The 18,320-nt window shown below is 37.2% G+C and overlaps 1 protein-coding gene across 2 annotated transcripts in view; it reads right to left on the minus strand.

Annotated features, from left to right (window-relative positions):
• The window catches only part of C25H8orf88 (chromosome 25 C8orf88 homolog), a 29,048-nt gene that overhangs the window by 1,206 nt on the left and 9,522 nt on the right, over window positions 1-18,320 (minus strand). Inside the window, exons 4-5 of one of the 2 annotated variants that reach the window (XM_076924130.1) lie at window positions 15,794-15,869; window positions 6,626-6,769 (exon numbers count right to left, since the gene is read on the minus strand). In XM_076924130.1, coding sequence (XP_076780245.1) covers window positions 6,627-6,769; window positions 15,794-15,869 — 219 coding nt within the window. In that variant the 3' untranslated portion in view covers window position 6,626. The remainder of the gene's footprint in view (window positions 1-6,625; window positions 6,770-15,793; window positions 15,870-18,320) is intronic. The other variant, XM_076924131.1, reaches the window with a different exon arrangement.

The raw sequence follows: 18,320 nt of genomic DNA on the forward strand, positions 1-18,320 counted from the left end.
TAGAAATAATCAATATAAATATTTTTACTTATAACCAAAGAAATGTATTTACCTATAATGGGTATTTGTATGTATGTGCTAACTGAAGCACAGATACACATGCATACAGACCAAAAGGGCATGCCGCATGTTCTGCTCTATGACTTCTTCCTTACTCTCTTGAGATAAGGTGTATCACTGAACTTGGAACTGGTTGACAGTCAGCAAGCCTCAATGGCCCTCCTATTTCTATATGCACTCACACCTAGCTTTTGATAAAGGTTTTGAAAATTCAAATTGAGGTCCTCATGACTGCACCTGCTCCTGCCCACTGAATTGTTATCAGCCCAGCCCCATGCATGACAGCAGAATTGATATGGATTTTCAAGATTTAACATTGAAAAATTTGGAAAAGAGGATAGTATTCTATAAGCCATAGTGGAGCTTTTCTCAGCACACTGATGTTCCAAGTCTCATCTTAAAATTGCTTTTACCTAAAGAAAATATGATTTTGAAAACAATCAAAAAATGCAAAGGTTAGCTTCTGGTCTGCTACCTTTCCAGAGCCAGATCAGCAGGCCCAATGACTTCCCACATGCTACAGTCTGCCTGCCTCCCAGGAGATCCACAGTAACCAGGAACACAGGTAAAGTCTAGCCCAAATACCCACGCCAGCTGAGACACCCACAGAACCCAGCCGACATAGGACCTACCCATTCTGCCAAACTATACCTTCCTTCCATTCCATTTCTCCACCCAGGCCAGACCAGCTGGCCCAATACGTTCCACACCCTACAGCTGATCTGCCTCCCAGGAGGTCTGAAGTAACCAAGGACACAGGAGGCCTACCCTAACCAGAGACAGTGCTCCCTGCCTCCAAGGATATCAGATCTAACCCAGGTCACAGGCCTCTATCTCCCTCCAGTCAAAGACACCAAGTCCAGTTAACACTAAGGATAACCAGATGGCCCGAGGCAAGTGCAAAATGGTAAGCAACAGAACCAAATGCATGTCCGCTCCTTACAAACCTTGTTCAAACACCACAGCAAGCCCTGGATACCCTAACATGCCTGAAAAGCAAAATAATGACCGAAAATTCTATCTCATGAAGACCATAGAGGCCTTTAAGGAGGATATAAATAATTCTCTTAAAGAAATACAGGAAAATATAGACAAACAAGTAGAATCCCTTAAAGAGGAAACATATAAATCCCTTAAAGAAATACAGAAAAACATAATCAAGCAGGTGAAGGAATTGAACAGAACCTAAAAATAGAAATGATCTAAAAATAGAAATAGAAACAACAAAGAAATTACAAAGGGAGGCAACCCAGGAGATGGAAAACCTAGGAAAGAGATCAGGAGTTACAGATGCAAGCATCATCAACATAATACAAGAAATAGAAGAGAGAATCTCAGCCATAGAGGATACCATAGAATATATTGACACAACAATCAAAGAAAATACAAAGTACAAAAAGCTCCTAACCCAAGACATCCAGGAAATCCAAGACACAATGACAAGACCAAACCTAAGGATAATAGGTATAGATGAGAGTGAAGATTCCCAAAGCAAAGGGCCAGAAAACATCTTCAAAAAAATCATAGAAGAAAACTTCCCTAACCTAAAGAGATGGTCATAAACATACAAGAAGCCTACAGAACACCAAATAGATTGTAAAATAAAATCCTCCTGTCACATAATAATCACACCACTAAATACACAGAACAAAGAAAGAATATTAAAAGTGATAAGGGAAAAGGGCCAAGTAACATATAAAGGCAGACCTATCAGTATTACACCATACTTCTCAACAGAGACACTAAAAGCCAGAAGAGCCTGGACGGAGGTCATGCAGATACTAAGAGAACACAAATGCCAGCCCAGGCTACTATAGCCAGCAAAACTCTCAATCACCATAGATGCAGAAACCAAGATATTCTATAACAAAACCAAATTTAAACAATATCTTTCCATAATCCAGCCATACAGAGGATAATAGAAGGGAAACTCCAACACAAGGAGGGAAACTACACTCAAGGAAAACCAAGAAATTAATCTTCTCACAACACAAAAGAAGAAAACCACACAAACATAATTCTACCTCTAACAACAAAAATAATAGATTATAAGAATAATAATCATTTTTCTTTATTATCTCTCGACATCAAGGGACTCAATTCCCCAATAAAAGACATAGGCTAACAAACTGGATATGTAAACAGGATCCAGCATCTTGCTACATACAGGAAACACACTTCAGTAACAAAAGGCAAACACTACCTCAGAGTAAAAAAGCAAATGGTCCAAAAATCAATCTGGAATAGTCATTCTAATATGTAATAAAATTGACTTTCAACCAAAAGTTATCAAAAGAGATGGGGAAGGACACTTCAAAGTCACCAAATAAAAAATTCACCAAGAAGATCTCTCAGTTCTGAACATACATGCCCCAAATGCAAGGGCACCCATATTTGTAAAACAAAAGCTACCAGAGGACAAAGCACACATTGAATTGAACCTCATGCAATAATGATGGGAGACTTCAACAACCTACTCTTTACCAACCTACCAATGGACAGATTATGGTAACAAAATAAAGATGCAGTGAAACTAACAGAAGTTATGAACCAAATGGATTTAGCAGATATCTACAGAACATTTCACCCTAAAACAAAAGAATATACCTTCTTCTCAGCACCTCAGGGTACCTTCTCCAAAATCGACCATGTAATCAATCAGACACAAAACAAGCCTCAACAGATACAAGAAGACTAAAGTAATCCCATGCATTTCTATCCGAACACCACAGACTAAAGCCAGTCTTCAATAACAACAAAAAAAAAAAGAAAAGAAAAGAAAAAGGAAAATGAAGGCACAGCATACCCAAACTTACGGAACACAATGAAAGAAGTGGTAACAGGAAAATTCATAGCACTGAGTCCCTTAATAAAGAAATTGGCGAGATCCTACACTAGCAACTTAACAGCACATCTGAAAGCTCTAGGACAAAAAGAAGTAAACACATCCATTAACACAGACAGCAGGAAATAACCAAACTCAAGGCTGAAACCAACCAATCAAAAAAACAGAGAAATTAAAAAAAAAAAAAATCAACAAAACTAGGAGCCGCTTCTTTGAGAAAATCAACAAGATAAACCATTAGCCAAACTAACTAAAGGGCACTCTAGAGACAGTATCCAAATTAACAAAATCAGAAATGAAAAGGGAAGCAATAACAGAAATGGAGGAAATTTAAAAACTCATCAGATACCACTACAAAAGCCTATAGTCATCAAAATTGGAAAATCTAGATCAAGTGAATGATTTCCTAGACAGATACCAGGTACCAAAGTTAAACCAAGTACCAGATAAACTAAACAGTCTCATAACTCCTAAGGAATTAGAAGCAGTCATTTAAAGTTCCCAACAACAACAACAAAAGCCCAGGTAGTTTTAGTGCAGAACTCTATCAGACCTTCAAAAAAAAGGCCTAATACCAATACTTGTCAAACTACTCCACAAAGTAGAAACAGAAGGACCACTACCTAATTCATTCTATGAAGCTACAGTTACTTTAATACCTAAACCACACAAAGACCCAACTAAGAAAGAGAACTTCAGACCAATTTTACTTTTATGAATATAGATACAAAAAACAATAAAATTCTTGTAAATTGAATCCAAGAACACACACAAAAAAAGATCATTCCCCACAATCAAGTAGGCTTCATCCCAGGGATACAAGGATGGTTCAATAAAAGGAAGTCCATCAATGTAATCAATCCACTACATACTCAATGGAAAAAGTCACATGATCATCTCATTAGCTCCTGAAAAGACCTTTGACAAAATACAACATCTCTTCATGTTAAAATGTTGGAGAGATCAGAAATTCAAGGCACATACCTAAACATAATAAAAGCAATATATAGCAAAGCAACAGCCAACATCAAATTAAATGGAGAGAAACTTGAAGCCATCCCACTAAAATCAGGGACTAGACAAGGCTGCCCACTCTCTCCCTATTTATTCAATCTAGCTAGATCAATTACACAACAAAAGGAAGTCAAGGGGATACAAACTGGGAAGAAGTCAAGGTAACACTATTTGCAGATGATGACAGTATACATAAGCAACCCCCAAAATTCAACCAGAGAACTCCTACACCTGATAAACAACTTCAGCAAAGTAGCTGAATGTAAAATTAACTCAAACCAGTAGCCTCCCCCTACAAAAAGGATAAATGGGTTGAAAAAGAAATTAGGGAAACAACATCCTTCACAATAGTCACCAATAATATAAAATATCTTGGTATCATTCTAACCAAGCAAGTGAAAGATATGTATGACAAGAACTTCAAGTCTCTGAAGAAAGAAATCAAAGAAGACCTCAGAAGATGGAAAGATCTCCCCATACTCACAGACTGGTAGAATTAACATAGTAAAAATGGCCATCTTACCAAAAGCAATCTACAGATTCAATGCAATCCCACTCAAAATTCTAACTCAATTCTTCACAAAGATAGAAAGAGTAATTCTCAAATTTATCTTGAATAACAAATAATCCTGGATAGCCAAAACAATTCTCAATAAAATAACTTTTTGGGGAATCACCATCCCTGACTTCAAGCTGTACTACAGAGCAATATCGATGCTAGAGGTAGATCAATGGAACAGAATTGAAGACCCAGAATAAACCTGTACACCTATGGACCCTTGATCTTCGACAAAGAAGTCAAAACCATATAGTGGAAAAATAAATAAAAGCATTTTCAACAAATGGTGCTGGACTAACTGGCAGTCTACATGTAGAAGAATGCACATTGATCCATTTTTATCTCTTTGCACAAAGCTCAAGTCAAAGTGGATCAAGGACCTCCACATAAAACCAGATACACTAAATATAATAGAGGAGACAGTGGGGAAGAGCCTTGAACATATGGCACAGGGAAATTTTCCTTAACAGAACATCAATGGCTCAGGTTCTAAGATTAACAATTGACAAACAATTGACCTCATAAAGTTGAAAAGCTTCTGTAAGGCAAAGGACACTGTCAATATGACAAAACGGCAATCTACAGATTAAGAAAAGATTTTTACCAACCCTTTTTCCAATAGAAGGCTAATATCTAAAATATACAAAGAACTCAAGAAGAACTCCAGAAAACAAAATAACCCAATTAAAAGTGGAGTACATAGCTAAACAAAGAATTCTCAACTGAAGAATCTCAAATGGCAGAGAAGCACCTAAAGAAATGTTCAACATCCTTAGTCATCAGGGAAATGCAAATCAAGCCAACCCTGAGATTTCACCTTACAACAATCAGAATGGCTAAGATTAAAAACTCAGGTGACATCAAATGCTGGGCGAGGATATAAAGGAACAGTCTTCCATTTCTGGTAGGATTGCAAGCTGGTATAAACACTTTGGAAATCAATCCAGCGGTTCCTCAGAAAATTGGTTTTGCCTGAAGACCCAGCTATACCACTAGTGGGCATATACCTACAAGATTTTCTAATATATAACAAGGACATGTGTTCCACTATGTTCATAGTAGCCTTATTTATAATAGCTAAACGCTGGAAACAACCCAGATGTCCATCAGTGGAAGAATGAATACAGAAAACGTGGTACATTTACACAATGGAATAACTCAACTATTAAAAACGATGACTTCATGAATTTTGCAGGCAAATAGATGGAACTAGAAAATATCATCCTGAGTGAGGTAACCCAAGGGGGAGGAGGAATAGGATGAGGAACTGAGGGAGGGGGAACCACAAAGGGGGGTGCAATGACTGGGGAAAAAAAAAGAAAGGAAACGATACAGACTGAAAAAAGTGCCAAGGTTAGCAGAGACCAAAAAGAACAGACCTAAATCACTAAATGCAGAATGACTGATAGATACATCATTTGTATATTGATATGTTATTTGGTTTAATCCTATCGACACAGAAATCATCATCCTTTATCTTCAATTGCAAAATTAAGGTTCAAGGTAAGTCACTGTCCAAGCTTGAAATAGCAATATACAGAGTAGAGCAACAACTTACACCTGAGTATGGCTGATTGGAAAACCCATGTCCTTTCCTATAAGCATCCAGCAAAATGTATTATACCTGACTTGTGTACTTTGAAATACTTGGTGATTTGGCATGAAAATATCAATGACTAGGTAGCAAATAAAAAAGATAACAGGAATATCCTGTATAAAATGACTAATTGAACAGAATAAAAGGCCAAGCACACATTTCTACAAGGTGTCAGGGCACTATGCTCTCTTTAAATATTGTTAGGATGACTAGATATCCATACATAATAATTAAAACAATTCCCACTTCATATTTAGTTATAAACTAAATTCCAGATAGATTATAGAAGTTTATTGAAAACTAAGAACTTTTAGATTGCAGTTTGTATTTTCATAATCTTTCAACAGAAGAGTTTTGCATTCAGAAAATCAAAATTATTCTGTCTTATTTCTTGAGTAGATTATTTTATTATGTATTTTTACATGTGCATTTAGATCTTTGTGCTTTTGGTACTACCACTACTTTACGATACAAAAAGTTAGAATTTCTTTTAATAATAATAAAGTTAAAATACTGAAGACAGATACCTTAAAAAAAAAAAGACAAATACCTTAATACAATTTTGCAATTAAGTGAGGAACACTCACTGGTTTTTGAAGTACAATGGGATGATCAGGCAGAAAGTCTGGTTTTTTTCTGCAGATGGAAACACTTGAAAGCTTCAACAAGAAATCTCTGCTGTATTTAATTCTCTCTGTAGATAGTAAATTTTAAACATAATTATAAAACAATACTATTCCAGATAACTTTTTGACTGAGTCTTTGGATGTCAGTAAACTGTCAACTATTTTATTAAAAGTCATGGAATATTTGTTGAAAAGATAGAGAAGAAAAAGATCATCAAATCTTTGTTTCAAAACAAAAAGAAGAAAAGAATCATTTGAATTGGGTTTAGCAAGTATAGCAAGGTGATTTAATATTATAAAGTATAGCAGCATGATTAATAGACACTACTATCTATTAGTAGATTCAGATCATGCCAAAATGTAACTACTATGAATCAATCTAATCACAATCAATACTGCAATTTTAAAACAACCAAACTAACTCAAAAATATAGTATGCCTACCATGTATCAAGACCATGCTAGGTCAGAGGTTCTCAACCTGTGGACCACAGTTCATTAGTGGTCACATGACTTTTTATGTGGTTGCATGTAAGATGTTTACATTATGATTCATAATGCTAGCAAAATCACAGTTATGAAATAACAAAAAAATAATTTTATTGTTGGGGGTCACCACAACATGTCAAACTATATTAAAGGGTCTCAGCATTAGGAAATGTTGAGAATCACTGTGCTAGGGTCCCTATCTTTACAGCAACAAACTATTCAAATATCTGCTGATTTCTCATCAGAAATCATCCAAAACTATCATCAGTACTGACAATATGCTGACACTGAAGGCAATGGTCTCAAAATTCTAAAGGAACCAAAAGAAAAGAATTGACAAACTCTGTATCAGTGCAGGGGAAAATCCTACTACCATTCTCTAAAAGAAAAATAAATGAATTTACCAGCAGATATAATCAGCAATTGTTAAAAGGAGGTCATTCAAGTAGAAGAGAAATGACCCTAGATGCAAACTTTTATCTTCCAAATGGAAGATCATAAGAAATGATAACAGCCGGCACACTATGGCAGAGTCCTGCTGTTTCCTCTCCATCGCAGTAAATAAAATATGCATCACTGCTAAGGTACTAATGTGGCCTTGTGTGTTTCTGAGGTATAGATATACAGAATGACCTGCATATATGTCTAGGAATGTATCATCACCATATGCTTGAAATGGTACAATATTAAAAAGACAAGTAAAAAGGTTAGAGATTATAATCCCTAGATTATAACTAGAAAAGAAAAAGTAACTAGGAATCCATTCAAGAAATAAAAAATGAAGACATAAAACCACCTAAATGTATACAAGAAAAGTAAAATGAAATAAAAAAAACATCTATTACCAACAGAAACAATAGAATAATAGGCCTAAATCCAACTATATTCACAATCACTTTAGATGTGAATAGTCTAAAAAAAAAAGTAAACTTTTATAAAGGGTTTCCTAAAAATATTTGAGAATCATAGAGTCATAAAATGTACTGACTTCAAAGGACATTTTAAACCAAATATTTATATGGAGGATATATATATATACATCATTCTAAGATTAGGAATAAGAAAACTAACGTGGCTACCTTCTTAGACAAAGAAATAATTATCAAAAATTTTGCATGATAGAGATTTTAAAAGACATAAAACAATGTTAACAAAAATAAATTAGGAAAATTAGATACAGCAATGTCAAGTATTATAAAACCATCTTAAACTAAGAAAATTAAACACAAAAAGTAGCAATGGGAAGAAGATCTTAGAAGATAGAAAGATCTCACATGCTTATGGATTGGCAGGATTAATATAGTAAAAATGGCTATCTTGCCGAGAGCAATCTATAGATTCAATGCAATCCCCATCAAAATTCCAACACAATTCTTCACAGAGTTAGAAAGAGCAATTGTCAAATTCATTTGGAATAACAAAAAACCCAGGATAGTGAAAACTATTCTCAACAATAAAAGAACTTCTGAGGGAATCACCATCCCTGACCTTAGGCTATACTACAGAGCAATAGTGATAAAAACTGTATGGTATTGGTACAAAGACAGGCAGGAAGATCAATGGAATAGAATTGAAGACCCAGAAATGAATCCACACACCTATGGTCACTTGATTTTTGACAAAGGAGCTAAAACCATCCAGTGGAAAGAAGACAGCACTTTCAACAAATGGCGCTGGTTCAACTGGAGGTCAGCATGTCAAAGAATGCAAATAGATCCAATTTTATCTTCTTGTACAAAGTTCAAGTCAAAGTGGGTCAAGGACCTCTACGTAAAACCAGGTACACTGAAACTAATAGAGGAGAAAGTGGGGAAGAGCCTCAAATACCTGGGCACAGGAGAAAAGTTCCTGAATGAAACACCAATGGCTTATGCTCTAAGCTCAAGAATTGAAAAATGGGACCTCATCAAATTGAAAAGCTTCTGTAAGGCAAAGTACACTGTCAATTGGACAAAACAGCAACCAACAGATTGGGAAAAGAACTTTACCAACCCTACATCTGATAGAGGGCTAATATTCAATATATATATATATATATATAAAGGCTTCAAGAAGTTAGACTCCAGAGAATAAAATAACCTTATTTTTAAAATGGGGTACATAGCTAAACAAAGAATTCTCAACTGAGGAAACTTGAATGGCCGAGAAACACCTAAAGAAATGTTCAGCATCCTTAGTCATCAGGGAAATGCAAATCAAAACAACCCTGAGATACCACCTCACACCAGTCAGAATGGCTAAGATCAAAAACTCAGGTGACAGCAGATGCTGGCAAGGATGCGGAGAAAGAGGAACACTCCTCCATTGTTGGTGGGATTGTAAGCTGCTACAACCACTCTGGAAATCAGTCTGGAGGTTCCTCAGAAAATTGAACATAGTATTACCTGAGGACCCAGCTATACCACTCCTGGGTATTTACCCAAAACACGCTCCAACATACAACAAGGACACATGTTCCACTATGTTCATAGCAGCCTTATTTATAATAGCCAGAAGCTAGAAAGAACCCAGATATCCTTCAACTGAAGAATGGATACAGAAAATGTGGTACATTTACTCAATGGAGTACTACTCAGCTATTAAAAATAATGAATTCATGAAATTCTTAGGCAAATGGATGGAACTAGAAAATATCATCCTGAGTGAGGTAACCCAATCACAAATGAACACACATGGTATGCACTCACTGATACATGGATATTAGCCCAAAAGTTTGGAATAACCAAGATACAATTCACAGATCACATGAAGCTCAAGAAGAAGGAAGACCAAAGTGTAGGTGCTTCAGTCCTTCTCAGAAAGGGGAACAAAATACTCACAGGAGCAAATTTGGAGTCAAAGTGTGGAGCAGAGACTAAAGGAAAGGCCATGCAGAGACTGGTCCACCTGGGAATCTATCCCATATAGAGTCACCAAACATTGTGCTGATACTATTGTGGATGCCAAGAAGTGCATGCTGACAGGAGCCTGATATAGCTGTCTCATAAGAGGCTCTACCAGAGCCTGACAAATACAGAGGCAGATGCTCGCAGCCAACCTTTGGACTGAGCAAAGGGTCCCAGTGGAGGAGTTAGAAAAAGGACTCAAGGAGCTGAAGAGGTTTTCAACCCCATAGGAAGAACAGCAATATCAACCAACCAGACCCCCCAGAACTCCCAGGAACCAAACCACCAACCAAGGAGTACACATGGAGAAACCCATGGCTCCAGTCAAATATGTAGCAGAGGATGGCCTTGTCAGGCATCAATGGGAGAAGAGGCCCTTGGTCCTGTGAAGGCTTGATGCCCCAGTGTAGGAGAATGCGAGGGTGGGGAGGCAGGACTAGGTGGGTAGGTGGAGGAACACCCTCTAGAAGCAGGAGGAGGGGGAATAGGATAGGGGGTTTCTGGGGGGAAACCGGGAAAGAAGATAACATTTGAAATATAAATTTAAAAAATAGCCATTAAAAAATTGAAAAAAAAAAAAAAAGAACGTAAAAAAAAGTGGCAATTGACAGCATTATTTAATATTTCATCTAACTATAGAGATCATACCTACAAAACACAAGTTCATTTTTAACATACTTGGTATAATATACAGATAGCAACTATATAAATACCAAAAACAAGTCTTAATAAAAACTTAAAATTATGTAGACTATATTCTTTTATAACAAAATTATGCATCTCTAATAATAATACCTATAAAATCTCAAACATCTAACAACTCAAATAATAGAATAATTATACATCCATAAGATACAATAATGAGGGAAATAAAATTAATTAAACAATTCAAATACAGCATTTAAAATTTGTAGAGTTGGGCTGGAAAGATGGCTCAAAGCTTAAGAGCCGTGATACTCTTTCAGAGGACTTGAATTCAAGTCCCAGAAACTCCTTGGTGGTACACAGTTAATTGTTTGTAATTCCAGTTCCTGGGAATCTGACATCTTCTTCTTGCTTCCACAGGCATCAGGCATACCTTTGGTCCACATTATACATATACTCAGAAAAAAATTCACATACATAAATTTAAAATGTATAAGTCTTTCTCAAACGTGTAGAAAATGGCTGAAGGATAGCTTCAATGAGAACAATTTCTTCTCGCCAAAGATTTTGGGCAACCTTATTGCTGCACACATCACATACTTGAGTCACAGAACAAGGAGCAATCAAGCTGGTATGATCTAGAAGCTTCACCCTACTGGCTAGCTTTCCTAGAGCTAGAAGGTGCTATGATATGAACACTGCCCCACATACACTAAACCTTGGGAGTTACAGTAATGACGAGGCTGGAAGACATGCCTGCTGTGACGATAGTGCCATAGACATTGGGAGTTATAAATCACTTTAAGATTGGATTGAAGGCCTGTTCCACAAGATGAAATGCACACCTGGCACCATTATCGGCCCAAGGGCCAATAGTTAGACAAGTCATGAGCCATAACAGAGAAGTTAAAAAAATTTTTGAAGGACAATATCAACAGACATACTAACATTGATAAAGGAAAGGCTTTGGCCCTTCTTTCGTAGACAAATAGCTAACAAGTACTGAAGAAATGCTGTGAGCTGGAGAAATAGACTTCCAAGAGAGGAACGTCCCAGTCAGTTGTCCAATACCAAAGGGCCATCCCTAAAGTTACTTCTTTTATTCTGCCAACTGAACGTAGTGCTGAACAGACTGCTAATGATGTAGATTAATTCATTTCTCAACTGTCATCTATTTCTTGTAGATGATGTTGAGCATAGAATCATAACTGGCCATGGTACAGAGAGTCAGAGACTGCAGAATAAACAGTCCTAAATGGAAAAGATATACTCCACCCCTTCCTCCAAAGTCTGAGAGATCATTGAAAAGGAGGGAGAAGAAATTTTGTAAAAGCCAGAGACTGTTGGTGACTAGAAGGAAAGAGTCTTCTGGCCACAACAGGGCAGAGGACTGATATGAACTCATAGTGGTTATGATAGCATGTACAAAACCTACGCAAGCTCAAGCCATACCAAATCCCAGCATGGGAAGGGCAGCTGAGCATGAAGTCCCTTCCCTAGCTAAGGAGCTCTTGCCAACAGTTAGCTGCTGGGAGAGGGAGATTCAGTTTTCTCAGAGCATAGCTACTGATAAGATGACCACAGTCCAAGGAAATACTACACATCCAAGAATATTTGGATACCATAAATTTGTCTTAATGGGTTTAAAAAAGTAAAGGGACTTGTATCTGGTAGTGAATGGGGGTAGATCTGGAAAGAGTTGAGAGAGGAAGGTGAGTATGATCAAGGCACATTGTAAAGAATTACAAAACATATGTATGTGAAGAAATGTTCTGCTCTGTTTCTGTGTTCTTATAACAGTATACCTGATTTAGGCAATATAGAAAGAAAAAGACGCTTAGAATTCTGGTAACTGGAAAATCCAAAAACCATGGCATGTAGGAAGGAAGGAAAGAAGGGAGGGAATGAGGGAGGGAAGGAGGGAGGAAGGAGGGAGGAAGGGAGGAAGGAAGGAAGGAAGGAAGGAAGGAAGGAAGGAAGGAAAAAAGGAACCGTTGGCTGCATCTTAACAGGCAAGGAAGCATGCTAGCAAAGGAGGCGTGAACATGGTAGAGAGACTGACACTAAATCATTTTAAACACCTGTTCTCAACTCTCATTATTATGAGAAAACGAGTCTCAACAAGAGGTTTGTTGTAGACAAATCCCACATAACCATACCAATAAGAAAATGACTGTATACAAGTAATGACCTAATAAGCTATACTAAAATGCTGGGGGTGGGGAGATGGAGCAAATCAAATATAAAGTAAGAGGAAGAAATGTACAATCATCAAAGAACATAAATAAAGGCAAAGCTGGTTCTCTGAAGAATAAAAACAAAATTTAATAATATCTAAGAGGATTAATCAACCAAAAGACTACAAATGACCAGGGTCTGGAAGAATACTAGTAAAGTTCTTATCAGAGACTCTACAGATATAAGAGATAGAATGAAGAACTTCTACCAACATTCAAAATGGATAAAATGGCTATACAAATATTTGGACATGGGTTTAACTTTCGTTGATAGGTCCATTTGAAAATTAGATTCTATCAGAATTACTGAAACTCACAAAATAATATGAATGCCAAGAGCTTCCAAGCAACTAGATTTCACAGATACATCTAACTACAAGGTCATTCTGGAACAGCGTGATGATGAGATTATGCATTTACCTATTCTATGGTCTATCAGTCCAACTTCTACCCCAGAGAAATAAAAAAAAACCCATTAACTTCTTTTATATGAACAGTCAATATCACCAATAATCAAAAGTTTAATGCAAAAGGATAAATAAGATGTATAGCCATATAGTAGAATTCCTATCAACCACTTTTCAAGAAAAAAAAAAAAAAAAACACTATAGAGAACAACAGCGATTACTATTAGCTGCCTGAAGCTGAGTATGGGGAGGCTGTGAGCAAAGAGGCAAGTGTGACAAATGAGTGTGTTTGTGAGGAAATTTAGCGATGCTTATTCAGTTCTGCAATTTACCTAGAGTACAAGTCACACACTTACCATGTGACTTCTATAATATCTAAATTGCATCTCTGGGTAAAGCTCCTAAGGACTGGCTATATTTGAGACAAGAGGGTTTTTAATTTGGATAATAAGATGGGGAAGAAGAGACCAGACAGCTGCTGTGGCTAACAGGGCTGTGTAAAAGCAGTTACGAGGAAGCTTTCTGTGATGTGGATGGTCAGTGGCTGAGAACTAAGGATCAGCAACTTCAAACTGTGGATGGTGCAATCACAGGAAAAAATAAAAAAAGGAAAGCTATTAACAGGCGGGGTGGAGGGCTGGTTCCAAGGTAGAAAATGACTAAGGAAATGCAAAATCTAGAGTGCCAATGTTATTAGTAACTGAGTAAAATAAGAGCTTTAGAAAAGAACTGAGAGAAAAACGGAGTGGAGAAAAACTACAAAAGAAATGCACAACCATACCCCACATTGGAAGGCCCTAAGTTTTTACACTGAGAGAATTCACCTTTTGTCTGGTTTGTTTCTATAGCCTTGTCTTTTCTAGTTGTTCATGTGAACTGAGAATAGCTCAAATTTTGTGTCTACTTTATTTAAGTGTGCATGTTTGAGAGCTTATCTTCAACTGAAATTTTCTACCTAGCCAGGCTATCAATCAAGTGTGAAAGTGAAATAAAGCTATTTTCAAACAGACAAACTCAAAAAAGTCATCTATTCAAAACCCTTCTTAAATCTTCTGAAGAATGTACTGGGCAACGAGGTGGGAAATGAAAAGGTGACAATGTGACCATCAAGGGAAAGCTTGAGTGACATCACGGAAAACAGCCAACTGTGGAGCATCTGAGCTTTTCCATCCATTGGAATAACAAGTAGACCATGGGCAGAAGCAGCTTTCTCTCGGCTCTGTAATTCCATGAAAAGCGTAATCTGTTTCATAGATATTCCAAGGACAAGAGAAAGCAGCTGGAACTAACACATGGTGTTTCTGTTTGTTTGCTTTTCTTTCTTTTTTAGTTTTTTTTGAGACTAGGTTCTCTGTGTAGTCCCTAGCTATCATGGAGCTCACTCTGTAGACTAGGCTAGCTTAGAATTCACAAGATATGCCTGCCTCTACCAACCCAGTGCTGGGATTAAAGGGATGGACCACCACAGCTCAGCTACAAACACATGGTATTTCAAGGGGGTAATATTCCTCCCAAATGATCTATAGATTAAGTGCCATCACTACCAAGATTTTAACAGCCTCTATTACACAGATGTAAAATCTGATCCAAAAAGAACATAGAATTTCAATGAACCCCAGACAGTCTAAACTATCTTGAAAAACAACAGTGTTAGGGGGTTCATACTTCCAAATATCAAAACTTACTACAAAGCTGCAGAACTCAGAGTATGACACCAGCATAGGGTAAAAATATAGGATACAAGGTTAGAACTAAGAGTTCCCAAATAAACATTAACACCCAAGGTACCTAATTCCCAATAAAGGTTCCAACGCCATTCAATGAGGAAAAGGTGTTTTTAACACTGAATAGCTATATGAAAAAAGAACAAAGCTATACTGTAATCTCACACTATATCCATAAATAAACCAAAAATAGATCAAAAGCCCCAAAGTTATAAAAGTATCAATCTCTAAAAGAAACAGGGGCAAATATTCATAAAAGGCAACACTCATTTCTTTACATCTAATCCTAAAATACAATGAAATAGAATCACACAAGTGATTATCGAACTAAATGCAAGCACTGAAAGAAATAGAGAAAACATGTTCCAGCCCAGGGAAAATACCAGAAAATTGGGTATCTGGTACCTGACAGGGGTTAGCATTCAAAATGAAGGGAGAAAGGGTTGGGGAGAACACACACATACACATCACGTCAATAAAAAGACCACTACAGCAAACTTTGATAAAATGTATAAATAACCTTCCATCTCATTGGAACCATTGTTATTCTAGTATCTCGTTTGCAATACAAAGACCAACATAATTATTAATACCAAGAAATTAACCTAAAATATAATACAAGTTTTATGTGGGCAAATAGCAAAGAGAATTAACCTTACATGAATACTAAGGCTCTCTAGAGTTAGGAATTTTGGCAAAAGTGTACCTTTTTTAACTGGAGACTGGTGTTGCTGTTGCTCATTAAGACCTTGAGAAAAGGCTTGCATTCCATTCGTCTTACACTGTTGAGTACGAAAACATAGTTTTAAACTGGGTTTGAAATGTTTATATAGCATTTTTTTTTACTCCCCAGGGGTATTTATCTAAGGCCTAAAGTATCAAGGCATACTTGAAGCTGACTAATAAGCCATCATGATACGCTTGCTTTTTAACGTGAACAACAGAAAGCTGGTATCCTGCTGCAGCCCCGGCACTCAGGTGGCAGAGGGGCAAGGTCTGTGAGTTCAAGGTCAGCCTGGGCTACAGAGGGAAACAGAGTTCCAAGTCAAGCTCAGCTCACATCTCCCTATCAGCAGCTGCACAGGGGGAGCCCAGAGCTTCCCTAAACAATATAGTTATTGCCATTGTCCTTGGTGATCCAGCATAAGTAGATGGGATGACCCTACTTCTGAAACCACACATTTGGTTGTAGGACACAAACATCAAGCTGGAACTGAACTAAAAACTTCTTCCATGTTGGCTAGCTTTTTTGTGCCAAAAGACAGTAAACAGACTACTGTGGAACTAATCATCAATGGTCTTACCCATTGATAAAACCCTGTATCCTAGACAATAGTGACCTGCCAGTCAAGACGCACCCAGTAGTGAAATCGTGGGATGCGTATTACACAGTTAACTAAGCACATTTTCATTTTAGGGCCACTTCACAGAATAGAGTTCATACCTGCTATTATAAACCTGCCCAAAAGTCCATGGCCTTTGAAACATGTGCTCTATGGGGATAATTTACTACTGTTGCTTTGGACACACATAGACATGTCTAACTACTTTCTAAATATTTATGTCTTCATCCTTGGTTACAGAAGTATTCCTGTCATCCTTGGGCTTGCCCAGTTACAAAGACTGCATGCTATGTAATATGACATGCCAGTCAAGATACGGTCATTAGTGAAACAGTGGCGTGACTGGTATGCAGCTAACTAAGCACATTCTGATAGGATGGGGAGTAGTTAACTCGGAGAGTCATAACTGGACAAAATGAATGTTGACTTCCCAGCCCTAACTGGAACACCAGTGTTTTTCCCACACCTCAAGATTCGGGGAATATCCTCAAAGAGGGGGTGAAAAGGACAAGAGCTGTGATGGAAAAAGTGTTAAGAAATGCTTTCTTCCAGATGTGGTGTGGCCATTGGACACACGAACACACAGAAGTTATGGTTATCTGCACAAGACCTACACAAGACTGAGCCCTTCAATATTCTAGAAGGGCTGGCAGAGGCATCCTAGGCAAGAAGGGGACTACTGGCAATCCATGGTAGCTGAAAGAGAGGAAGTTACTTTCCTTTAGAGGTATAGGCACTGGTAAGGGATCCACGACCCAGTAAGCATCCCCATGTCTCACATATGCAAGCAACACTAACTAAACTCAGTGGACTGTAAAACACACACACACACACACACACACACACACACACACACACACACACTGTCTACAAATAAAAATAAATGTAAAAAGTATATTTCTTACATCTAAAATTTGAGTAAATGATCATTAACTGTCAAACAGCTACCTTAAAGCAAGGCCTAACATCAAACTCAAAGGTAAAATTATACTTTGTCATGCTTACTCTTGTTAAAATAACCATTATTTAAAATGTTTCATACATGTAAATAGTATATTTACTAATGTTTTTCAAAGTGATTGTATGTTATGTTATTTAACTTATAATCATACAAAGGTAAGCATAGTCACCATGTTTGTAGTCAAAATAAAGAGCAGACGAGTTTAGTGACTAAGGCAAAATGTCAGATCAAATATACTGAAAGTAGGTTTTGAAACTTAGTGCTCCTCTAAGTAGCTATGAAGGCTGTGTACCTAAAGGAGGACCATTCACCAAACTGATGTTGACTTTCAACAAACAAGCAAAATATAACAAACCCATTATTTTTTCCTATCATATTTTTTGCTGTTTTCTAATTCTTACAAAGATGTTAAGTCTGTTGGCCATTCCCTGATGAAAACATCCCTTTAACGATCACAGGGCACACATGACACAGGAGCACTGTGGTTTGAATTGAAAATACAAAGAAAAACATATCATCTTTTGAAACTCAAAAATTCCCAAATATGAAATACCTCTGTCACAGACCATGTTCTTGAAAATATTTCTGTGGTATACTCTAACTGTATTTTGAGAGAAAAGTTTTACTTTAACAGGAAGAGTGATATATAGGAGGAGCTAAGTGGGAAGGAGTACTGAGAGGAAGAGATGGAGTAAGGAGAGAAGAAGAAGGAGAGGAGAAGCTAGGTGATGAGAGAGAGAAAGAGAGAGGGGGCATGGAGTCAGATGTTCACAGGTCTCCACCAGTCAAAGATAGTTTTTATATCTAGGTTGGGTATTGGGTTACGTTTCCAATTGAGCATTACCAAACTTATAAATCCTTTGATTAACATTTTAAAAAATTGTATAAAAGCAAAAAGGAAAGGGGGGCATGGGACAGGGGTTTTCTAG

The sequence above is a fragment of the Arvicanthis niloticus genome, chromosome 25 (assembly GCF_011762505.2).
Source record: "Arvicanthis niloticus isolate mArvNil1 chromosome 25, mArvNil1.pat.X, whole genome shotgun sequence".
In the NCBI taxonomy this organism is placed as follows: Eukaryota; Metazoa; Chordata; class Mammalia; order Rodentia; family Muridae; genus Arvicanthis; species Arvicanthis niloticus.